The 25874-nt window shown below is 32.0% G+C and overlaps 1 protein-coding gene and 1 non-coding gene across 2 annotated transcripts; one reads left to right on the plus strand and one right to left on the minus strand.

Annotated features, from left to right (window-relative positions):
* The first annotated feature begins 8972 nt into the window (after positions 1-8972).
* Positions 8973-12297, plus strand: LOC132059255 (dnaJ protein homolog). The gene is made up of 7 exons (XM_059451813.1): positions 8973-9118; positions 9198-9363; positions 10194-10362; positions 10466-10607; positions 10755-11031; positions 11109-11307; positions 11833-12297. The coding sequence occupies exons 2-7, from the start codon at positions 9214-9216 to the stop codon at positions 12153-12155; spliced, it is 1260 nt and encodes a 419-aa protein (XP_059307796.1). The 5' UTR covers positions 8973-9118; positions 9198-9213; the 3' UTR covers positions 12156-12297.
* A 2548-nt stretch (positions 12298-14845) lies between these two features.
* TRNAL-AAG (transfer RNA leucine (anticodon AAG)) lies at positions 14846-14926 on the minus strand. The gene has a single exon. It is a non-coding gene; the product is annotated as a tRNA-Leu (tRNA).
* Between the last annotated feature and the right edge of the window lie 10948 nt (positions 14927-25874).

Consider the following 25874-nt stretch of genomic DNA (forward strand, 5'->3'; position numbering starts at 1 on the left):
TTTCTCATTTTGTCTTTACTTATTATCTTATAATCATATTTTATCCTTTATCATACCTTTTTATGATAGTTATACACTGTACCCTACCTTTCTCGTAGGTTTATCCTTCAAATTCTTGATGTCAACATTATGTAACGATGGAAAATGATACAATCTATCAAAACATTGTATTCATCAAAACAATAAAGTACAAGGAGTACAATATAAAACAATACGATATAATACGATACATTATGAAACAATACACAACAACCATCCAAACAAAGTGTTAAGAGACGTGCCATTCGAATTTTCTTGAGCACATAAAATGGTAAAAAAAATGAGTAAAAAGAGGGGAAAAAGAAGAAGAAGCGAAAATGATGAATGTGAATCCTGTGATTTTAGGGCGCCACGTAGGCGGGAGTATATACATGCTTTATATATATATATATAAGCATTCTCTATGTATCATAGAATTTCTAATTTAAACCAAATATAAAGCCAATGAATTTCAACGTTTCAATAAACATAATTTTGAAAGTTAATTTGGATATATAATTTTTAAAAAGTGAAACGATTGATCTAATAATTTGAAAATGATATTATAGAAGTAGGAAATTTTTTTAGGTCCACAACTAGATAATGAACAAAACAACTATCTTAGTACTATATATTTCCGATAATTTTCATAAAATATAAGAAGAAAAATATTTGAAGAAAGTTTTTCATATGATATAACTTATAAGTTAATATTTCTATATTGAAATTCTGCTCTCTAAAGTTTTCAATGTCATCAAAATTCAGGCACCTCCCATTTGGAGTTTATATAGCTAACTTGGTTTGTCAATCTGATAAAAAATTTCATATAATATAATCATTCCCGTTAGGGTTGATTTCTCATATGCTGACTCAACTAATAATTATTATCTTAAAAATTTATATTTCTTTTTTATTTTAATTTCCTTCAACAAAAAAAGTAACTTTTTGAGATAATACCTATTAGTTGAGTGACCATATGAAAAATCAATTTCCTTTTTAGTCCATTCTAAGAAGAATGATAGTTTTTAAGTTTAAAAATGATTTAATTTAAATTTTTGGATTTACCCTTGATGAAATATTTTTATATTTACATAAATCATATGAAATACTTTGAACCACAAATTTTAAAAGTCTTAACCAGACAAATATCATGACAAATTTATTGAACACACGATTCAAAGAATGTTCTTTATTTTTTAAAGCCCATACCTATTTAATTTTGTCATGATCTGTACATAAAAATTAAATAATAATAATAATAATAATAATAATAATAATAATTTAGTTAAATTATATTTCTAGTTACAACAACAACAACGACCGAGGCAATCACACAAGTGGGATCTGGCGAGGGTGGTACATAGACCTTACCCCTACCTTGTGAAGGTAGAGAGGCTGATCTGATAGATTCTCGGCTCAAATAAAGCATTTCAAAGTAGGTTTGAAAATGAAATACAGTAACGAAGAAGCCATGATGAAAATAATGGAGAAAAGAGTAGTAGCAGCAACAAGTAATACGATATGTGAAGCAAAACAAACAACGTATATAATAATAAAAATATAAGAATAAAGTACTAGAAGACTAATAATTGTAATAATATTGATAAGACAATAGCGTAGCGATATATATAAAAATAAAAGTATATAGTTCAAATATGTGTAATAAATAAAATTTAACACAGTGAAGCAAATGAAAGAGATAGCTCAGTGGCTAAGCCTGTGCAACATGTGGTGATAGTGTATGTTCGAAACTGGGCGAGCTCATTAACACTTATTATTTTTCTACAAATAGGCTCAAAAAAATAATTAAAAATGCCATTCGGGTTCGATCTGGGGTGACATGTAAGGTTTCGACGATTTACGCCACATCACGCCCCAAGATATAATTTTTACGCATGTGCACTCCCACCCTTCCCAGCTTATGTGGGTCGACCTAATCGCTCCCAACGATCCCGAATATCTTCATTACTAATCATATCCCTCCGAGTATGGCTTATATTTCTAGTTATTGCTAATTGTTTAAAAGTGAGCAAAAGAAAGAAAAAAAGAAAAGAAGAGATAATATAAGTAAACTATCGAATTCACATATGGACCGTGACGAGTATAGACCCGAACCGAGCCCGCTTATAGTGTATCTATGTATATATAGTTGTCTTTGAATGGTGATTATATATATATATATATATATATATATATATATATATATATATTATGTTCAAAGCACGATTAATATAACATTTTAAGTGCTCGTATCTAAAACTTTATTATATTAATTGTTGCTACGAATACAAAATCGGCAAATTTATTAATATTTTTTAAAAAGAAGACTTGTTTAAAAAGAGCTATTTTCGTCTCTTTGAGATAAAACAATAAGAATATTTAAGCATCGGTTGATACTTTTAATTTTAATTCGATTAATTTAAAAGTGTAAAATACTTATTATTTTTTATCAAATTTTGATTTGGATAATTCTAATTTACATTTATTAAATTAATTTTACATGTTTAAAACAAAACAAAATCCGAGAAAAATTGATTTTCTATTTAAATGAAGAAATACTATTTTTTAATTTTTGGTAAATATTATTTAAGGTTTAGCTCATTTTACTTGTCATGTTGTTTTTTGCATGGTTTTTTAAGAAAACGTCGATTATAATTATAATTTGACTAATTTACCTTATTCATTATTTGATTTCCATTTGATATATGTTTTTTACGACATTAATCTCTTTTCACATTTATTGGAGTAAGAATAAAAATAAAAAAAAGTAATTAACTTTTATCTTATTCTAAAATATAAATATTTAAAGTATATTTATTTTAGTACACACTACAACAAATAAATGACATGGCGGAATAGCAAATATCACAATACCCATTAATAGCTAGATTAGATCTCGTGCTAATATAAAAAAAGAAAGAAAATTGTATGGTTTGATTACCTAACCTTTTGAAGAAAAGCGATTTCGTTTCCAAAAGATGAAAATAATGGATTGATACGCAACGTGCTTCCACGCAATGAATCCGTCATTATTGACTCAATGAGATACTTTGGAAATTACATGAATATTGTTTGATTTTTTAATATGGGGTGCATTTTTTTTTTGACATTATTAATTTTGCACTATTTTTATGCATCTATATATATATATATATATATATATATATATATATATATATATATATGTTCAAAACACGATTAATATAACATTTAGTTTGTATTAAAATCTAAAACTTTATTATATTAGTGTTTACAACTTATATCTTAATACAAAGTTAAGAATGACTTTTTTTTTTACATTATTTTTTTTATCATAATATGGAGTTCCAATGGGCACTTTTCTTTTTTTATATTGATTGATTTTGTTAATATACAAACAATCCACTTTTTTATCGTGAGTTTGGAGATGGTGGGTTTCACCTTTTTTTTTTTTTTTTTTTTTATATATTGCTTGATGTTGTTTAGTATGGGGTCCACCCTTTATGTCGCTCCTTTTTTTTTTGGACGGATTTATTAGTTTGCACTATTTTTATGCATATAATATATATACATATATTATGTTCAAAACACGATTAATATAACATTGTAGTTTGTGCTCTGTATCTAAAACTTTATTATATTAGTGTTTGCTACGAATAAAAGTGTAACTTCTTTTTTTAATATTATATATTTTTTTAATATGAGGTTCAATTTTTTTTTTTTTTAATATTGCTTGATTTTATTAATATAGGGTCAAACCAACTTTATTTTTTTACACAATGCCTCGTAGTTTGGAGATGGTGAGTTCCAATTTTTTTCTTCCTTTTTTTTTTAATTGCTCATATGTTATTTAGTATGGGGTCCACCCCTTTTTTTTTAAGACAACGGACGATGAAGCATGAGTCTAAACCCATGCTTTATATAGTTTCTTCTTTTTTTTATTTTTATTTTTTATATTGCTTGGTCTTATTTAGTATGGGGCCCACCCTTTTGGACATTATTAGTTTGCAATATTTTTATGCATATATATAGACTATGTTCAAAACCTGTAACGATTAATATAACATTGTAGTTTGTCTTCGTATCTAAACCTTATTATATTAGTATTTGCTACGAATACAAAGCGACGACTTTTTTTTTTGACATTGTTTGTTTTTTAATATGGGACTCGCTTTTTTTTTTTTTTTTTATTGCTTGATTTTGTCAATATGGGAAATCCGTTTTTTAAAGTGAGTTTGGAGATGGTGGGTTCCACTATTTTATATATATATATAAGTATTTTAAGTATGTTGTTGTACAATAATTTCATTTGCTCTCACTAATGGGTTGATACGCATGTGACAATAAATCCATCATTATTGATTTAATTGTTTGATTTTCTAAGCATTTTTGTATTTTAAGTATGTTTCTGTGTTTTTTAATATGGGATTCACTTTTTTTTTTGATATTGCTTGATTTTGTTAATATGAGATCCACTTTTTTTCTTGTGAGTTTGGATGTGGTGGGTTCAACACACACCCCCAAACCAATGTTTTTCTCTCTCTCTTTTTTTTTTTTTTTTTTTTAAATTCTTGGTTGGTGTTTAATATGGAACCCACAATTTTTTTTAAATATTAGTAGTTGTTTAAAATATCTGGGCCACAATTTTTTTTAAATATTAGTAGTTGTTTTTAAATATTAGCAGTTGTTTAAAATATGTGGGCCCATATATTTTTTACTAATGGGTTGATACGCATGTGATAATAAATCCATCATTATTGATTTAATTGTTTGATTTTCTAAGCATTTTTGTATTTTAAGTATGTTGCTGTGTTTTTTTTTAATATGGGATTCACTTTTTTTTTTTTTGATATTGCTTGATTTTGTTAATATGAGATCAAGCCTTTTTTTGTGAGTTTGGATGTGGTGGGTTCCACTTGTTTTTCTCTCTCTTTTTTTAAAATTCATGGTTGGTGTTTAATATAGGACCCACAATTTTTTTTAAATATTAGTAGTTGTTTAAAAGGAATTCTACATAGCATAACTAACTCTATTACATATTTATATATAGTAGCTATAGTTTAAAATAATTACATTCCATAGCTAAAAGTTGTATGTTAATGACACTTATTAGCTATTAAGGTAAAAATACTGACTATCTCTCTCCTCTCTCTCCTCTCTCTAACGTCTACAACTCTCTCTCTCTCTAACGTCCCTTCGCTCTCTCTTCCATTTTCTCTCTCCTTACCTCCACCACCATGGCCGACGTCAAAACCATCCTCGGCTCTTCCCCAATTTTATCGATCTCTCAAGAAATAAGGATGGAGGAAAAAGAAACATAAGTTGGAGGAAGCTTACGAACATCGATCTCAAGAAATAAGGATGGAGGAAAAAAAAAAGGTTGGGGAGAACATGGAGAAAAGCAAAATGAGCCATTATGTATCAATTAAAAAGGGTCGAATTAAGACACACCACCTCGTTTTTCCTCCGGATACGTACCGGTGGGTCTCGTCCGAGTCTTGCTCCTTCCCCTTCTTTCTTCCGTCATCATCTTCTCCCGTCTGTTGAATTTTATTTTTGTATTCGAGTTTTTGAGTGTATTCATTAGTTGTTGTTGAGTGTATTCGTTAGTTGTTGTTGAATACGGAATTTTGAAGTGTATACAAATGAATATAGTGAAATTTAATTCTTTGTATTCGGTTTTTAGTGTATTCATTAATTTTTTTAGTGCAAAATTCTGTATTTTGGGGTGTATTTTGAAGGATTTTTTTTTTTTTTTGTATACAATCGGTTTTAAATACAATGTAAAAGTAGCTATAGATGAATACATTTGACATGAATACAGTTGAGTTGAATACATATGACTTATACGAGTCAAAAGAATTTTTGAAATTTTTTTATTCGACGCACAGTATTCATGAATCCGTTAGGCCGTTTTATGAATACGGTCCTGAGCCATTTTTCGAATACGGATCAGAATGACTTCATCGCACGATCTAAGAGTTACGAAATGTAAATATTGAAACTACAGCTATGGCAAAATTTAAACCCCCAAAGTGTAGTCATTTATGTAAAATTCCCTTGTTTAAAATATCTGGGCCACAATTTTTTTTTTAAAATATTAGTAGTTGTTTTTAAATATTAGCAGTTGTTTAAAATATGTGGGCCCATATATTTTTTTTTTAATATTAGTAGTTGTTTAAAATATGTGGGCCCATAAAATATGTGGGCTTGATTAATATGGGGCCCAAAATTTATTTATTTTTTTACATTTTTTTTTTCAATATTGCTTGATTTTATTAATATGGGGTTCACTTTTTTTTTTCCCATGATTTTGGATGTGGTGGGTTCCACAAATTTTTTTTAAGTTTAATATGGGGCCCACAATTTTTTTTTTTACAATTTTTTTATATAGACTATGTTCAAAACACGATTAATATAACATTGTAGTTTGTGCTTCGTATCTAAACCTTTATTATATTAGTATTTGCTACGAATACAAAGCCTGCACTTTTTTTTTTTTGACATTGTTTGTTTTTTTAATATGGGACTCGCTTTTTTTTTTTTTTTTTTTTATTGCTTGATTTTGTCGATATAGGATATCCGTTTTTTAAAGTGAGTTTGGAGATGGTGGGTTCCACTATTTTATATATATATAAGTATTTTAAGTATGTTGTTGTACTGATAATTTCATTTCTTTCTCACTTCAATGGGTTGATACGCATGTGACAATAAATCCATCATTATTGATTTAATTGTTTGATTTTCTAAGCATTTTTGTATTTTAAGTATGTTTCTGTATTTTTTTAATATGGGATTCATTTTTTTTTTTTGATTAATTCTTGATTTTGTTAATATGAGATCCAAGGAAATTTTTTTTTCTTGTGAGTTTGGATGTGGTGGGTTCCACTTGTTTTTCTTCTCTTTTTTTTTTTTTTTTAATTCTTGGTTGGTGTTTAATATGGAGCCCACAATTTTTTTTAAATATTAGTAGTTGTTTAAAATATAGATTCCACAATTTTTTTTAAATATTAGTAGTTGTTTTTAAATATTAGCAGTTGTTTAAAATATGTGGGCCCATATATTTTTTACTAATGGGTTGATACGCATGTGATAATAAATCCATCATTATTGATTTTCTAAGCATTTTTGTATTTTAAGTATGTTCTTGTGTTTTTTAATATGGGATTCACTTTTTTTTTTTTTTGATATTCTTGATTTTGTTAATATACAGATCCAACAACCCAAATTTTTTCTTGTGAGTTTGGATGTGGTGGGTTCTTCAAACTTGTTTTTCTTCTTTTTTTTTTTTTTTAAATTCTTGTTGGTGTTTAATATGAGACCCACAATTTTTTTAAATATTAGTAGTTGTTTAAAATATCTGGGCCACAATTTTTTTTTTAAAATATTAGTAGTTGTTTTTAAATATTAGCAGTTGTTTAAAATATGTGGGCCCATATTTTTTTTTTAATATTAGTAGTTGTTTAAAATACATTTTTTTGCGCGGAGTGCCACACACTTTTACAATGGTCTTTAAATTTTGCCCCTCATATTTGTGGTCTTTAAATTATACCCCATCACATTAACCCACTTCCAATCAGTCTTTAATTTTTGCCCCATTATAAGCATTCGAACTTTGAATATTTCACAACACACAAATCATAAGGTTCGAACCCCCGCTCAACATAAATTAAAAAAAAAATTGCAAGCCAAGGTTTCCAGGTCGCGTGTATGCGACCCGGCAATATTTTGTTGAGCTTACATCAATTAATTTTAGAAGACCGAAAAGAGGACGATTTTTGGCCTTCGCAGGCGGGAGACTTGGCGTAAGTATGCACTTCTTTTTTTTTTTTTTTTTTTTTTGTTCGGTTTAACTTTGACTAATTCCTTCACAAATCTTTTATCACTTGGGGGCATACTTTTAATGGGCAAACTTTTATGTTCTACCGGCATTTTACACAATTGCTGGCACCATCAATTATCGGCGACCGGCCCACATGAATTTCAGACGATTTTTTTCATAATTTATTTGTACTTTTGCCGGAATCCCAAAATTTTCCTAATTCCTTCACAATAGTTATGCGGTGGGGGCTATATCTTAAAATAAAACTTTTAAAGTCAAGAATCCCGACTTTGTATCCCGAAATAGTTTTTGTCCTTAATTATCATAATTAATCCGTATTATTCAATGTACAAAATACGGTTCTAACACAATCACGCCAGTATCGGGTCGGCGTAACTTTAATTCCTTCATAAGTGTATCACGGTTAGCGGCATAGCGAAATTTAAACTACGCCTTGCGATTTTTTTTAAAAAATTTTGTACGCGCGTGGGTTCGAGCAAAACTGGAACTTATGGGTGTTAAAATAAGGGCAAAATTTAAACATTTCAAATATGAGGGGCAAAATTTAAAGCAGACCACCCTACCTAAGAAGAATGATTACTCTCCTTTTCTATGGTCCTCGTTTAAATATGTGGGCCCATAAAATATGTACTTCTTGATTAATATGGGGCCCAATTTTTTTTTTTTTTTTTACATTTTTTTTTTTCAATATTCTTGATTTTATTAATATGGGGTTCACTTTTTTTTCCCATTATTTTGGATGTGATGGGTTCCACAATTTTTTTTTAAGTTTAATATGGGCCCAAAAATTTTTTTTTTTTAGGGCTTGATTAATATGGGGCCCAAATTTTTTTTTTTTTTTTATGAGGGGTCCACAACGGACGACCATAAAGTGCCCCCAAACTCCCTCTTCTAAATAGTAGTAGGGGTCCACAACGGACGACCATAAAGTGCCCCCAAACTCCCTCTTCTAAATAGTAGTAAAGTAAAGTAAAGTAATTAGAACGGAGGGGGGAGTACTTAAGTTAGGAACTAGCATAATACTTTCTATTTTTCTTTATATCCTAATCCTACCACTATTTGTATTTGTCGAGTCAAAAAAAAAACCCAAACAAATTCTAATTTTGAAATGTTACTCACATTATTATTCTAGAAAGTTCTAACTCCTAACAAATCATAGCCGTTCAAATTAAATTCTCTACCTCAATAAAACCAAACATATCCCACACACAAATCTAACTCCTCTCACTCTTTTTCCTCCATTTAACCCAACACCTCAAGTCAAGAACCTTTCAATCGGTACGTAAAATACCAATTAACATACAATTAGTCGATTTTACACTTTTTGATTCTTAATTTTGATTGTGTAATTTTGTAGATCTATATAATTAAAGATGTTTGGAAGGGCACCAAAGAAGAGTGATAATACAAAGTATTATGAGATCTTAGGAGTTCCTAAAACTGCTTCTCAAGATGATCTTAAAAAAGCTTATCGTAAAGCTGCCATTAAAAATCATCCTGATAAGGGAGGTGATCCTGAAAAGGTAATAATGATACTTTTTCACTGCTTTTTTTTTTTCCTAGGGTTTCTATTTATTTTTTTAGATCTGTAATCTTTTTACCCTGTTGTTGAGGTCAGTAAAATCTTAATTTAAAATAGTTGGAGTCTATCTGTTTGGTTTTAAATTTTGTTTTTCTTAGTTGAATTAGATTAAATTGACCTATAATGTGACCTTGTCGGATTTAGCTGAACTATAATAGAGGTTTTGCACCTAATATACTAGGTAGGAGTGGCGGAAAATTACCTTGTATATACAAGGTTAAAATTATTTTGTGTATTTATATCGTAAATGTTGAATCCCCTTGGCTTTGTTGTGTATTTACTTCTTCATATTTTGAACCCCTTTAGTGAAAATCCTGGTTTCTCCACGGGTAATATAACATTGTGTTTAGGTTTTGTAGATCGTGATTAAACTATGCGTCTAACGTAAACTAGTTGGAGTTTGTACCTACGGTTCTGAATTTTGCTTTCTTAGTTGAGGTAGATTAAAATGAGCTATAATGTACCAGTATTGGTTCTGTAATTAGACCCTTAGAGGTATTGCACGCGATATAACATAGTTTTTTAGGTTTTTATTAATTGGGAAGTAAACCAATATTGGTTCTGTAATTGGACCTTCACATATAGCTTAACTATAATAGAGATATTTTAGGTTTTGTAGATTAATTGTGTCATTCATGTTCTGGATGCAAGAAATCTCATGAATCTAGATTAGTCTCCTTATTTGGTTCTTTTAGTTTTTAAGAGCTAGATGAAGCTTATTATGTTCTTATTGTCAGTCGATGGATTATTTGTGTTCTTTGGTTCTTTCAGTTTAAAGAGCTTGCCCAAGCTTATGAGGTCTTGAGTGACCCGGAGAAGCGTGACATATATGATCAGTATGGTGAGGATGCTCTAAAGGAAGGAATGGGCGCTGGAGGTGGTGGACATGACCCATTTGACATATTCCAATCATTCTTTGGTGGTGGAAGTCCCTTTGGTGGTATGTTTTCTGCACACATTTGAAATTGATTTTTTTTTTGTTTTTTTTTTTGTTTTCATGTCTTGTCAATTATTTCCTCTCATACAATTATTCTCATGTCCAGGCGGTGGAAGCAGCAGAGGTAGAAGACAAAAAAGAGGAGAGGATGTTGTCCACCCTCTCAAGGTTTCTTTGGAGGATCTTTACAATGGGACATCAAAGAAGCTTTCACTATCTCGCAATGTGTTGTGCGCAAAGTGCAAGGGGTGAGTTTGTAGTGTGGTTATTTATATTTCAACTTCGTTTGTTATTTATTTATTTATGTAGTGAAGTGGAGTGAGTGCCAGGGCTTAGTGCCTCTTACTATCTCGCAATATGCGATGATCATGATTGTGCTATGTTGTGATTTCCAGTAAAGGGTCCAAGTCAGGTGCTTCAATGAAGTGTTCTGGCTGTCAAGGGTCTGGAATGAAAGTTTCTATCAGACAGCTTGGTCCATCCATGATCCAGCAGATGCAGCACCCTTGCAATGAGTGTAAGGGTACTGGTGAGACAATCAATGATAAAGATAGGTGCTCACAGTGTAAGGGTGAGAAGGTTGTGCAGGAGAAGAAGGTGTTGGAAGTTCATGTGGAGAAGGGTATGCAGAATGGGCAGAAGGTAACATTCCCAGGCGAGGCAGATGAAGCGGTAAGATACGTGCGGTCACATTTTTGAAATGATATGCTTATAATGTCTGAGACTTGACATGATTTGTGCTTTTGCAGCCAGAAACTATCACTGGAGACATAGTCTTTGTCTTGCAACAAAAGGAACATCCTAAGTTCAAGCGAAAGGGAGATGATCTTTTTGTTGAGCACACATTGACATTGACTGAGGCCCTATGTGGTTTCCAGTTCGTCTTGACTCATCTAGACAACAGACAGCTGCTCATTAAGTCCCAACCTGGTGAAGTTGTCAAGCCTGGTATGCCCGAAGAACTCCTAATTACCTTTAAAAGATTATGTTTAATGTAATGGAGTCTGTACCATCAGTTAATTCCCCTGGCAAGTGCCAATCCCAGCTTTTTTTTGCAATGCTAGTCCTAGGATTACCCTCATATATTTGCCATTTATACTAGTAATAAAAGTTTACCTATTTATATTGTTTTCTTCAAGCTCTCAAACAGACAGAAGACCATTCAACTCCTTCCGCTTTTTTGATACTTGATGTTTCTTTTTCCTTTCTTAGGTTCTAATGCAACTATGTTGATTCAGATGGTCATGTGTATTTATTATTTAAGCCTTCTCTCTCTCTCTCTCTCTCACACACTCACACACACACACACACACACACACACACACACACAGAGGTTCAGGGAGGGGGAGAGAGGTATATTCTATCTGTATGCAGCCCTTGGTTAAATTTGGTTTCTAATGGATATATCTGTAGGCTGTGATGCTGAAAATATGTTATGAATACTGACCACAACTTTTTTCTTTGGCTCTGCAGATCAGTTTAAGGCTATCAACGATGAAGGAATGCCGATGTACCAAAGGCCTTTTATGAGAGGTAAACTGTACATTCACTTCACTGTTGATTTCCCCGAGTCATTAACACCAGAGCAGTGCAAGAACCTTGAGGCCGTGCTGCCTCCAAAACCCAAATTGCAAGTGTCTGAAATGGAATTGGACGAGTGTGAAGAGACTACTTTGCATGATGTGAACATTGAGGACGAGATGCGAAGGAAGCAGCAAGCTGCCCAAGAGGCATACGACGAAGATGATGATATGCATGGTGGTGGTGCACAGAGAGTCCAATGTGCTCAGCAGTAATTTGGTAGTGTTCTGGTAATTGCTATCTTATCATGGGGGTAGATTACTAGTAAAGGACTTGGATATTTTTCTTATGCAAACTGACACTATGGGCAGAATTTTACTGCTTGACTATTGCTAGTGTGCTTACATGTTTACGCAATTTGTTTTGATTCGTTATTTTATTCAATAATCCTTTATAATTCGAATTAGTTTTTGAAACTATCGTGATCCGGCCTAAAGAAATGTTGAAAATAGTTGTCTGGTTTCATTTCACAAATAACTTAAATCCTCTCTTATATAGTTCTTAATTATAAAAATTTCAAGAATTATAATGCATTTAACTAATCCTCTCATAAAACATGGAAATAATATGTTCCCCAGAACCTTTTTTTGTCCCCAAAGATTTCCCAATTGAAGAAATAGACCTTTTTTTGTCCCCAAAGAAAACCTTATCAAATTTGGTCTCCGTCTATTTTTTTATACAATTGCTTCTGAATGAACATAGACTTTTAACCGACGCGATCCGTCGGTTATCTTGAGGAAAAAAAGTTGAGGTTAGATAACTTTTCTTTTGATTAATGTCCCAATAAAAAAATAGACGATGATTTGACCTGGTTTTCTTTTGTTTGTCCCAAAAGATTTGACCCGGTTGTGTAAGAGGTGTGGTGTTTTTAGCTCCCCCAATCACTTGCAGCTAATGCATGGTTCTTCTTGTTTTAAACTATTTACGAATTGGTGTCACTTATTTTCTACTAAGCACTTCAATTTTCACATTCCAAACTATTAAACTACTTATGTACTAATCTATATTATAATCAGTTCAAATATTTTTGTTTAAAGTTGCACGAGAAAAAGGATTAAATTTATTGGGCAGGAGAGAGAGCACACCAAGTAAAAGAAGTCCAATGAAGTGGTGACATATGAATTGGATCAAGAGAATATTAGAATACCACCTTATGTCATTCTAAAATTTAATGTGGCATCTAAGCACCCAACTATCCTGATATTTTTAACATTTCAACCTACTATATATGCGGTAATTGTGAGCTTAATCGACTTAAAAGTTCCTTTTAAGTTTCAAAACTAATTCTACAAATGAACATTTAAATGTTTACGTGAAAGTGTTGAAACTAATAATAAACCGTTGATTTATTTGGCAAAACAGTGTTGATATGTAGTGGTGTTCAGAAAACACAACAAAAGCTATGGGCAGTTGCGGATTTTGGATTTTCACTCATGGTGTTCGGAAAACACAATAAAAGCTAAATATAAAAAATAATGTTGTCCCTCGGAATCTAATCTAGGAGACTAGGACGCTAGAGACAATTTTGAACACCCTGGATCGCTCAAGTGTTGCCTTTGTTGAGTGTATTCAAAAGTTAATATATGTACATAACCAAAAAAAATCTACTCTATCTATACAATGTAATTTTTTGCCGCCCCACCCTCTGAATCCGCCCCTGGCCATGGGGCTTCTACTACTACTACTAGGATCATACTGATCATTACTAGTTTGTCCACAGGGAATATTACAACCCCGGATGAGTACAAAAACGTATACAATGGGAAACAACAGTGGATTCCCATCGTGGGTTCTGCATTATCAAAAGACTGCCTAGAGAGTTTACGGACAGTAGTTCTTCCTTCCAGATCATGCTGGTAAGTTTACTTAACATCTGCCACTGAGAAAGAGTCAACGAAATGATCCTTGAGCACTTCCAATTTTACAAACCAAACAAGGAGTTTATGATCATGAGCGGAAAATGTTTTCTAATCAAACTACGTTGCTTCATCAAATATGCAAACCAAATCAAACTAACAACTACATACAACAACATTACATACATACCCTGTGTAATTTCACAAGTGGGGTCTGGGGAGGGTGGAATGTACGCAGGTTTTACCCCTACATTGGGAGATAGGTTATTTCCTATAAACCCTCGGCTCAAAGAAAAGCAAACAAAAACAATCCAGAAAAAGAAATTACCAAAGTAAAGAAACAACAGATAATAACAAAAATCAATCTGAAAAAGATGTATCTTCCTAAACTTATTTTATATATATACAAAGCTATTGAGATTGCATCGTTGCCATCTACTAATAACAAAAGCTTGGAGTTCACTTCACTAAATTCTAGTTGTGTTTTTTGTTGAAAGAAACATACTCCTCTGCTCAGACACTTTTCACTTTTCGAGATTCAAAATTTTTAATTTTGACTGAACGTAAAATTTTTAATTTTTTGAGATAAAATTTGTATATTTAGAAACTACCAAAAAAAAAAAAAAACCCATTTCAATTCACAGGGAAACGTCTAGACAAGAGAGCGGATGCAATCAGAGTCTGTAGAGGGAGTCTCAAGATAAAAACTCCAACTGCATCTATAATCTCGTCTAAATACTGCCCATGCATCTTTTTGGCATTCTCGACTGAATTGTCTTCTAAATTCTTATAATGTGTGTAGACAAACAAAACATGTATCAAAACAGAACCAATGCAAATGAAATTGATTTAGCACAACAACATATTATTCAATGATGATGATAACACACAAGAATATATTGGAGGCTCCAAATAACCTCTACTACAAAGCGTTTCACTTTTATAATGGAATATGGCACAAAACTAGTCTGGCCAAACTTATCTAACTTTAATTAATGATTAAAAACAACTTAATATTTAGAAGAAACTACGGTCAAAAAAGCTTTAATTGTTGAGAGTGGGATTTGAACCCACGCCCTTTCGGACCAGAACCTTAATCTGGCGCCTTAGACCAACTCGGCCATCTCAACATGTGTTGGCTGATATTCTTAAAATTATATTACTTACAGAATCGTTTAGGAGTATTATTCTTCTTTCATTTTTATTTTCTAAACAGTAACACTTTGCAATTGTGATGTAAACTTGTAGCTTATGTTGTTCACTTTACTTTGTTGATCTGGTAAAAGAACAAGTTTTGAAAGTAAGATTTGTTATATTGACCAGTGGATATAAGGTAAATCCTATATAAAGAAAAAAAAATCTTGTTTTTAGAGGTAGTTTTTGAGACTTAATCAACCCCAATGACCTTTGGAGACTACACCGTTATTTAAGTTAATTGCAAGAGTTCTCGCATTTGTTTTGCCACTAATATCCCTCATTATTCTTGCCATTACCCAACATTTTAATCAAAGTTCTGCTTATCGATCTGTAAGTTTTACATTAATCTTAGATTTTTATTTATAAAAAATTATTGCCCAAAGAAGCATAACTCTAATTGAATTTTTGGTTTGTGGTAAGCTCAAATTGCAGTTATATGCTCTTTGCAATTGTGATTGGATTTGTGTGCACACTCCTACAAACTGCCTTGACAATATTTCTTTTTTTGGTGGTAAAAGTATTTATATTAAAACGCACTTACTTACATACAAACTGAGGCATCTCCCATTACAATATTCAGGCCAAAATATTGGTGGGCTTGTCTTGGTTCATTATCCTTTGGTCGATGTTTTATTTAAATATATTTGTAATAGCATTAATATTGATGTCCTGCTATGTTTTATTAAACCCCCTCCATTTGTATATGATTATAATGCTAATAACCCTTCAAATTGGTCATTCAGAAGAAGGGCCACATTTTGTAAACTAATTAATATATAAATATGTCTTTTGAAGCAAAAACAAAAAAGCAAAAAACAAACACAAAAACAAAATCAAAAATAAAATTCTTCTAGGACACCTAAACTCAGTGCCGGCTCAATGGGAGGCAACTAAGGCAATTGCCTTAGGCCCTCCAAAATTTATTGTTTTATATATTATTTATATATCATAAAAGCATTATTAATAAAAAGATATTATAATTTTTTTAAATGTGATAGAGGATTTTCAGATAAATAACTCAAATTTCATAACAAACACGTATATATAAAAATGACTAATTTGATGACCATATTGATAAAAAAGTTTTTAAAAACAATAGTATTTTTTTTTAGAGCTGATAATTTTAATTTGATGTCGTTGTTCACTTCAAATTAAATGGACAACTATTACAAATGTATTAAATTATGTTGACATATACTTAATGATAAATGAATTGCTATTGTTAGAGTAAGCGGATTATATAAAGAAGTAGTGTTTTTCTTTAAAAGAAAATAGTAAACAAGCATTTGTAAATAAAGTTACAGTGGGAGCTAGCAGATACTCCATCGAAAAATCAAGCTATGTACAAAATTGTTAACGAAAAAATTATTTTATTAATAAACTTAAGGCCTCTTATTATGATTTGGCTTTAGGCCACTAATTTCGTTAAGCCGCCCCTGCCTAAACTTATGAATATTGACGTTAAGTAAGATGAAATAAACTCTTGTATTTTGTATATACATAAACGTTTACACTACTGTGGTCCTATTTGATGTAACCTGCGGAACAATGAATTTTTTATACAAGGCATTTAAAAATAGCAATTTAGGTACCCCATGTGTAGCATCCCCGGGAGGATGTCACTTACGAAACAAAAGCTAATTTCACACTTACAACGTTCAGAAGAATTTATATCAAAATATATTCACAATAATTTAGTGGCGGAAATAGGCCCATGCGAAAAAGTTTAAAAGTACGATATTTTCTTTCTTAACAAAACACTTCGTAACATCCCTTGAAGAAATACAATATCAGAGTAGCAATTTAATACAGTAGCACCCTTCTTGAATAATCAAAATGTTGAAGCAACTTCCTAATGAAATTATATTTCCATTCAACACTATTGCAAGTTCATATTATACACGAATTTCAAACGTGTGAATATCAAAAGAAAACTAGTCTCCTCCTTGGTACATAATTACAAGACAAAATTTAAATTTAGTACATGCCATGACTTGGGTTGAAATACCTTTCCAAGACTATGATGTCATTGTCGGTATGGATTGTCTTCATAGATACCATGCAGTAGTGGATTGTAGGTCAAAGCGTGTGACCTTTAGAGCTCTTTCATTTTCACACATCATTGTTCAAGGCGAAAGATCATTGACATCCAATATTATCTCCGCGGTTGTGGCAAGAAAGATGGTTAGTCAGGGTTGTGAAGCTTATCTTGCTCATATATTTGATACACACCTAGAAAGTCCAAGCCTTAAGGATATACCAGTTGTATGTGAATTTTCTGATGTTTTCCCTGAAAATCTTCCTGAATTGCCCCCGGAAAGGGAAGTTGAATTTCCTATAGAGGTTATTCCTGGAACCACTCCTATTTCTACAACTCCTTACTGAATGACTCTAGCAGAATTGAAGGAGTTGAAAATTCAATTACAAGAACTTCTTGAGAAAGGTTTTATTCGCCCAAGTGTTTCTCCTTGGGGAGCTCCTGTTTTATTTGTGAAAAAGAAAGATGGAACTCTTAGGCTTTGTATTAATTACCAACAATTGAACAAGGTAACAATTAAGAATAGATATCCACCGCCTAGGATAGATGATTTATTTGACCAGCTAAAGGGGATGCTACACCATGTGCCATTACACTGGAAATTTCTTATGTCAAGGGAATTAAAAACTTAAATAAAACAAAAAAAATTGTTATAATTTCACAATCCTTTCTTTAACTTAGCCCCGGTAACGTTTGATATGACTTAATTATTTTAGTGGATGCGAAAATAAAATTTTTAATTTGTCTTGTACATTATATGAATAAAATGATGAACAAAAGTGTTAAGAAATATTTCAAGAATTAGTTTGACATATGTAAATCGCATCAACGTTTGAATAAGAAGGTATCACTCTAATTTCTATTGTCATACCCTATTTTAACCGGGGTCAAAATAGTTTACAACATCCGGGTAATTCCGGGGTTACGTAAAGTTAAGGAGTCGCCACCTAATTATTTATGGTGAATTAGGACACCTAAAGTTTATTAAAGTAGTTATTTAAAGTTAGCTTTGTTAAAGGTCTGCGAAACTTAAGATTCTAGGTAAGGGTTCAATTAGTCTAAAGGGAAGGTATTAGGCACCCTTTAAGACCCATTAACAATGGTTAACCGACCGGACTTATGATTAGTTAGGCTAAGTGTGAATATAGTATTTTTAAATATTTAAGAAAATATCTTAAGTATTCTTAAAGTTATTTAAAGTAAAACTTGTAGAAAATAATAGTTGCATAAAGAGTTTAGTTAAAAAATAAACTAAAAGAAATAGGACATGTGATGTTTATATATGTATTTGGAGAAAAGTGAGTTATGCCGACTCACAAATTAAAAGAGTTATTGTAAGATTAATGTTAAAGAAATTTTAAAGGTTTCATATAAAGATATATTGTGCTAAAGTTGTTTTAAAACAAATATGTATTTCAAGTGTTGGAAAGGAACTAAAGTGAAAAGTTATCCGTTGAAACTAATGCCTTTTATTTCTTAGAATAAGCTAACATTAGTGTAAGATTCGTGACGTTTTAAACTTCTAAGGTAGTAAACATAAATTATGATTCTCTTAGCTAAAAGATGTAGTCATGCTATTTTGAAAATCAATTACTTAAATAAATGTTGTAGATACCATAAATAGTTTTAAAAATAGAAGTGAATGTAATTTGTGAAATTAACTACCCATTATTAAACTAAAACCCTTAATGTCACTAAGGTTTATTTAATGGGAAAACTACGTATATATACATGTTAAAGGAGAAATATTTACGAAACGTAACGATAGTTTTCCTTATTTACAAAACATAACGATATATTACAAAACATGACGGATTTTCATATATTTTTCGTTTTTTTTTTTTTTTCCGTAATATATATATATTTTTAAAAAAAAATATTTTTTATATATATTTTTTTAAATATTAATTTTTTTTTTTGCTCAATGGCTTAAAAAAAATTACCTCATATTTCGTGTATGAAAGTTGTATGAAATGTGTATGTGTGAGCAAAATTTTTAATATAATTTTCATATACAAAATTTTGAATAGCGAAAAACTTTAAGCCTTGAATATTGTATGAAAATTGTTACAATGTTGTTGTAGTTGTATTAATTTTCCGTAAACCTAATATGAAATTTATATACAAACAATGTGAATGAAATTCTAAGTCTTGAGGAAGATATACACATTTCATACCATTCTCAACATAAAATTTTAAGCATAATGTTTAAGCCTTGATCAAGATATATACATTTCATACACAAAAATTTGAGCGATTATTTTAAGTCTTGAATGTTGTATCAAAATGAAAGTTATATACAATGTTGTTGTAGTTGTATTAATTTTACGTAAATCTAACATGAACTTTATACATGAAAATGTGAGCGAAATTTTAAGACATGAGCAAGATACAAATTTCATATTGTTTTCATACACACAATTTTGAGCGGATTTTTTAAGCCTTGAACGAGATATACACATTTCATACATTTTTCATACACTAAATTTTGAGCAAACTTTTTAAGTCTTGAGCGAGATATACACATTTCATACAACTTTCATACATAAGTTTTTGAGCAAAAAAAAAATATTAATTTTTTAAAAAAATAAAAATAAATTTTAAAAAAATATTTTTTAAAAAAAATAAAAAAATATTTTTTTAAAAAATGATTTTTAAAAAATAAAAAATAATTTAATTTTTTTTTTTTTTTTTTTTAAATATAAAGCATGTTTTGTATAGGATTTGTAATGTTATGTTTTGTAAATATAAAACTATCGTCACGTTTAAGTAAATATTTCTCCTTAAGACATATATATGTCAAAGACTACTTATTTAATCTAGTGAGGCAAAAATAAAATGTTAGTCATATAAGGCAAATAAAATACACAACCATAAAAATAAGGAAGAGAGGAAAAGGTTAAATGGATACGGCCCCGTTTATTAAGGCCCAATTCTTTAACGAGTTCACGTTATTGGGCTTAGAGCCAAAATAAATTCATTTATATGGTCGCGAATAAGCCTACTGTCTATCAAGACTTTGGCCTGATTTTGTTTTCTATTTGTCTTTGCGAACCCACAACTCGAGAAGAAGATGTTTTGGGCTTTGGCCCAACGCCAAATGCGGAAGGAGATGACGAGTCGCTTGGACTCGTATGCGATAGTCATGCATAAAATGAAAGAAAAAGATTAGTATATAGTCAACGAATAAGATTAGACATGTAAAATATAAGTTCAAAACAAATCAGTAGGTTTATATATATCATATGTATGTTCAAGTATATCTCATGTATACATGTTTATAAGGATGTATTGGCTAAAGTATACCCGTCGTATACATACATATACATAATCAATACAAGTATACCTAGCATGTCAAGTCAATAGCAACATAAATATCACATGTTTTATGAGGGTAATCAATTAACACACGATTATCAATTAACCCACAGACAAATTAACCATTTTATCATCAATTCTAGTGACTTATTGTACTCAAAAGAACCAAACACAATAGTCCAATAAATTGCTGCCCGAAAGAAGGTAAGAGAAATATATATTCTACAGCCTCATTTAAACAAGTACCCAAACCAAAGTGCATTGTGTGTGTTGCAACAATCAAACGTAGAAATCCAAGAGATACATTCAAGAATATTCATGAGAACATTCTCCGCATTAGCAATAAAGAAAGGTGAAATGAACATGTATCTAACTAGCAAGATTTAATTGCTACCAATGCTACCAATTAACATAACTAGATCTTGTAGATCACTCATCAAGGCATGAATCACTGCATTATCATGTAATAGTTTTTTAGAATGTCAACTAAGTATGGTAATCTACATCAAGTACATATGGCAAGGCAATGGAACACATGATGGCAGACATTTCATTCACAAAGTTCAACAGTCACTTGCCTAAGTTTAAAGTCGCTAGACCGAGTTTTGAATGCTTAAACTCTTTTGAGTCCATTCGATTTTTATAGCACCGAACCAACAAGAAATTAAAGGTGCCCGTTTATAGTTTTTCGAACAAAATCACCAAAGAGGGAGCATCCAAAGGGTCGTGGTCGGCTTTATAGATCGCCAGTATCTCATTTAACCAACACTTATTCCCCATCGATTTAGATACTCTATTCCTCCAATTTGTCTCCTAGTTTCCTTTTAGCCCTTTATAACATACCAAGAAAGAGAGAGAGAGAGCACTTAACAAACACAAGAAAGCAAATAAAAAAAAAAGGGTCATGCCAAAAAAAGGAAAAGTAATAGAGTAAAATGCACAAAACCAAGATGAAAGAGACAACCAAGTTACAAAGATGTTTGAAGGAAGAGATTATGCAAAACTTATTCCATGATACATAATGACATATCTAAGGAGAATAATCAACTCTAGATAAAACGCAATCCAAGCAACAAACCGAGGTGACAAGAAGAATGCATCAGGGTAAGTTATCACATTCAAACTTAAGGAAATAGACTAGACAAGTCAAGAATCGATCCACGTACAAAACATAGTTAAGAAATAATTCTAGAAGAATGTGGCAAGAGACAATGCACAAGTACATACATGTGAAATTCACGTCATGAAAGACCTTAATGACACAAGCAAGAATAAAGTCAAACACATACTCCTTTGAAAGGGCAAAGACAAATAAACAAAGCAAGGCAAAAAAGGAGAAGTATGCAACTAATGGACAAGCCAAGGCAAATTTGGTTGATGAATAACTCAAACATTGATGTAGAGCCGAATGGAGTTTTTCCATACAAGAAGACATAGAGGGAACATTTCAAAGTGGGAAGGTATTTTCAGCTAGAACCAAGGAGTTGGCACCAATTAGGCATTTTAATCATTTTAGGCATGTCAGGATATGGGAACGAACTTTATAAGATCCTCAATATATTTAACTCAAACAAAATTCGAATGTCCGAGCATACACACATAACTTGCTCTTTAACACTTCCCTATGCTAGCCATTTGTTTACTTATGTAGCAATTCGTAATCATCCAAAAGGATCCCATGGTGTTATTATTCATACCAAAAGAGATCTTAGTCCAAAGTAGGTAGTGCTTAAGCCTTGAGGGTAGATAGTTATAAGAGAGCATACATCAAGTCAACCGTTAAAATAACTTCAACTCTAACCATTCAAAATCATACAACCGAGTTCTCTTTATAAGGTCAAACATAGACAATCCCGAAAATATTTAAAACATCAATTAACACTCAAAGAAGCAAGAGATAATAATATACCATCCGAGTTATTCTACATTATAGGCACGGAATCTTAAGATCAAGACCTATTACTTTATCTTATCAACTATATATAGTCCTTCATTCCCTAAATAAACTAGTTCCCCATTAACCTATTATACTACCTTATCTCGGTTAAGACTTTTGTTTCTAATGAACTAAATGCTTGGATATGGACCCTGTTTTCAATCCTTTTATGCAACTGAACTTCTAATATGAAAACCGTTAAGAGTCTTTTCAACCTATACTAGTCCATATTTAGAAAAAAATATTCCTTTCAAATCTATCTTTAAAAGGCCTAAACAAGTCTATATGATCTAAATCAAGTAGTAAATCACTAAAACGTATACATATTAGCTAAAGATTAATGAAGATCAAACGACAACACCATCAGCCGCAGGAACTAAAGAAAATTGAACTTAAACTAAGTTAACACATGAACACACGGACACTATTAATTGTCTATTAAACCGCAAAATCCAAACTAAACTAAGACATGACCCTACAAACATTATTAAAATCGAAACTAAGCTAGATAAACCCGATTATAATATTCTACATTAGTTTTAGATTCAACAAACTACAACAAACACACGAACATAGTAAACTTGTTGGAAGAAAACGAACACACCGACCTTTTGTGGGTGCAAAACTTGTCGACGTTCGAATTTATGCTCGAACTCGAAGAACCCGATTAAAGTAACAAAAATTTCCAACCAACAAATAGAGTAATTGTTGGCTGTTCCTTTTCGAATAAGGCTATCTTTGATGATTAAAATTTGTGTTTTTTCGGGGATTTTATGGTTTTTGATCCTTGTTTTTCCTCCCCTATACTCATCCGAATTCCCATTCTTTATAGGGTTGTCATTAAGGGTTTTAAGAGAAGAGAGAGAAAGGAGAGAGAGAGAGACGGGAGATGAGAGAGAGGAGCGGGGGAGAGAGATGAGTGGAGAGGAGCGGGGCGTGGGGAGAGGGAAGGAGAAGGGGAGCGGGAGAGAGAGATGAGGAGAGGGCGGTCGAGAGAGGGAAAGGAGAAAGAGAAAGAGATGTAGAGGTTAGGGTAAAAATAAGGGGAAATGGGTTGGGCCGGACCGGGTCGGGTATTTTATTGGACCGGGTAGGGATTAGAGGGTATTTTAGTTGATTAAATTAAAAGGATTGAATAATGTGGGTCGGGTATCAAAATGTGGGTTGATTATTTGGGTAGGAAAATAATACTGTATTTGTATTTTGGGCCATTAATTTGGCTGGAAATTGTGCATCCTTCCTCCGCTATTTAATTATTCTTGGGCTTCTTAATTTGATAAATAGTACAATATATGATATGTGAAGACAATTAACAATTAATATGTAGAAAATAAGGATTTAGCAAAGTGTTGTCTTGTAATTAATTTGACGGTCCGAACCCCAAAAATGAAACGATGACAAACATTAAAAATTTGTGATAAAGTAATGCTCATAATGTTGAAAATAACAGTAGGGATATTAATAGTAGTAGCAATGAAAATAGTGAAAAATAAAGTATTTAACTCATCAGTAAATTTAGAAAAACCCGAGTAAATTAAATAAAGGAGGGACAAAATTGGGTGTCAACAGATGCCCCTCTTCGACGGAGATGATGTAAGAGTTTTCGGGCGAAGAAGTTGACATAGTAGCCAATTTTGTTTCGATCAACAAATATGAATTTGTAAGAAAGTACTATTTAGGAGAATTTGGTGGAAAATATTATGAGGACAGAAGGAATTAGGGAAAATTACGGCCGAGCCTCAGTTTCGAGTTGCCTACATATCTCGGGTTGCACGAGAATCAGGCCATGTGTAGTTCGAGAGTTTTTGTGGATTTATAACTGTGCGGGGGTTGTAGACAGATGACAAGAATATTCGAGAATGGAACATATGTTTATAGCCTCCTAATTAGAAATGTGGCGCGCAACACACCTTTAATAAGACTCTCTAGACACGATGTAAATTCTCCAAAATGCCCTGGAAACCGAGTTATGGAAACGCTGGGGATGTAGAAGGAATGTAAGATTGTGAAGAGAGTTGATTGAAATAGAGTATTAGTAGGGAATATGAAAGAAAAATTGACCTACGTGGCACGTGTTTGTGGACGTAGGCGGAGTTGAGTTCGAGAGTAGATCCGTGACCTTTGCTTATGAGTTTGATATTCCTCTTCACAAGTTTGCCCCCGGGTTCCTTTTAAGATAAAGTTCCACGTTGCGCTGTGTCTCTGCATGTAGATTGTATTTTCTGTCAAAACTGAAATTTATGTCAAAATCAGTAATAAATTCTGGGATAAAGTTGAAAATGTGAAACTTATAAAGAAAGTAAAAAGATAATAAGTATGAGTATGAGAATGAGGGTGAAGCCGTGTGGCTTATAATGAGGCAACTCTAGGCCCAAATGTCATCTCCAAAGGATTGTCTTCGGGGACTTGAATGAATGCGCGATGTTTATGCGACTATCTCCGCCTGTATTTGAAGACTTTAATGATAATACGGCCCGGTATACTTCCGGACTCGATGATAAATGATATACGGTATTTAAAGTAAAATCGTTAAAGTAGATAAAGTGAATGGTAAAGTAAAGTAGTAAAGAGAGTAAAGTAAAAGTGTAGCCGTTCGGCTTATACGAGATGAGGCCGTGTGGCCACGCGATGTCTCGAAAATTTGGGGACTTGATGAAGATTTTCGGAAAGTCCGGAGTAAAATTGTAAAGTGAATGACGTATCAACGGTTGTCTTCGGGAGCCTGATGATAATTCCCCGTAAAGTTCAAGGTAAAATTGTTAAAAAAAAAGTTGGTAAAGTGAATGATAAAGTGAGAAAATCTCATAGTGTGGCCATCAAACATGCATGTGAGTGTAGCCGAATGATGCCCCGGTTGTCTTCGGAGACTTAATGATGATCCCTCCGTTTGTTCGGAGACTTAATGTTGATTTTTTCTTCGGGGTAAAGTGGTTAAAGTAGGTAAAGTGAATGATAAAGTAGAGAGTAAAGTTATAGTGTCCGTCCGGTGGACTTACACATCATAGATGTGGTGTAGAAAAAATGATGCCCCCAGTTGTCTTCGGAGATTTAATGATGATCCCTCCGTAAAAGTCTTCGAGATGTGTTGATTCCCCGCAAAGTTCGGGGTAAAGTGGTTAAAGTAGGTAAAGTGAATGATAAGAATGTAGATTCGTAAAGTTATGATAAAGTCATTAAAATTGGTAAAATAAATGATAAAGTAGAGAGGGAAAGTGATAGTATAGCCGTTTGGTAATGATGTTGACGGTATCGGGACAAGCCAAACTAGTGACACGTAATCCCGATTTAATTCATCTTCAATCTCGATAACCTACAAAACATGTATAATTGTTAATAAAGTCATAAAGTTATAGTAATAAAGAATGAAAGTAGGGATAAAGTTGGAAATAAAGCCGTTTGGCTTTTAAGGCGAGGCTTCATATGTTTGATGGACTTTGATCGTTGGTCTCGTGGCCTTTTAATTCGCCGCACTCAAAGAAAAATTCTTAGTTTGGGAGGGGGAAGTTGATTCGTGTTGACTCGAAGCTTGACGTTGTGAACTCCATTTGTTGTTTGTTTGGATTCTTGTGGTCTCCGTTCAAGCCTCTCT

Source organism: Lycium ferocissimum, chromosome 6 (assembly GCF_029784015.1).
Source record: "Lycium ferocissimum isolate CSIRO_LF1 chromosome 6, AGI_CSIRO_Lferr_CH_V1, whole genome shotgun sequence".
Taxonomy (NCBI): Eukaryota; Viridiplantae; Streptophyta; class Magnoliopsida; order Solanales; family Solanaceae; genus Lycium; species Lycium ferocissimum.

Excerpts from the sequence above, each read along its gene's own strand:
- LOC132059255 (XM_059451813.1), top strand. The coding sequence starts at position 9,214 with ATGTTTGGAAGGGCACCAAAGAAGAGTGATAATACAAAGTATTATGAG. Across the intron at positions 9,364-10,193 it reads AGGGAGGTGATCCTGAAAAG|TTTAAAGAGCTTGCCCAAGC; the intron begins GTAATAATGATA and ends TGGTTCTTTCAG. Across the intron at positions 10,608-10,754 it reads TTGTGCGCAAAGTGCAAGGG|TAAAGGGTCCAAGTCAGGTG; the intron begins GTGAGTTTGTAG and ends TGTGATTTCCAG.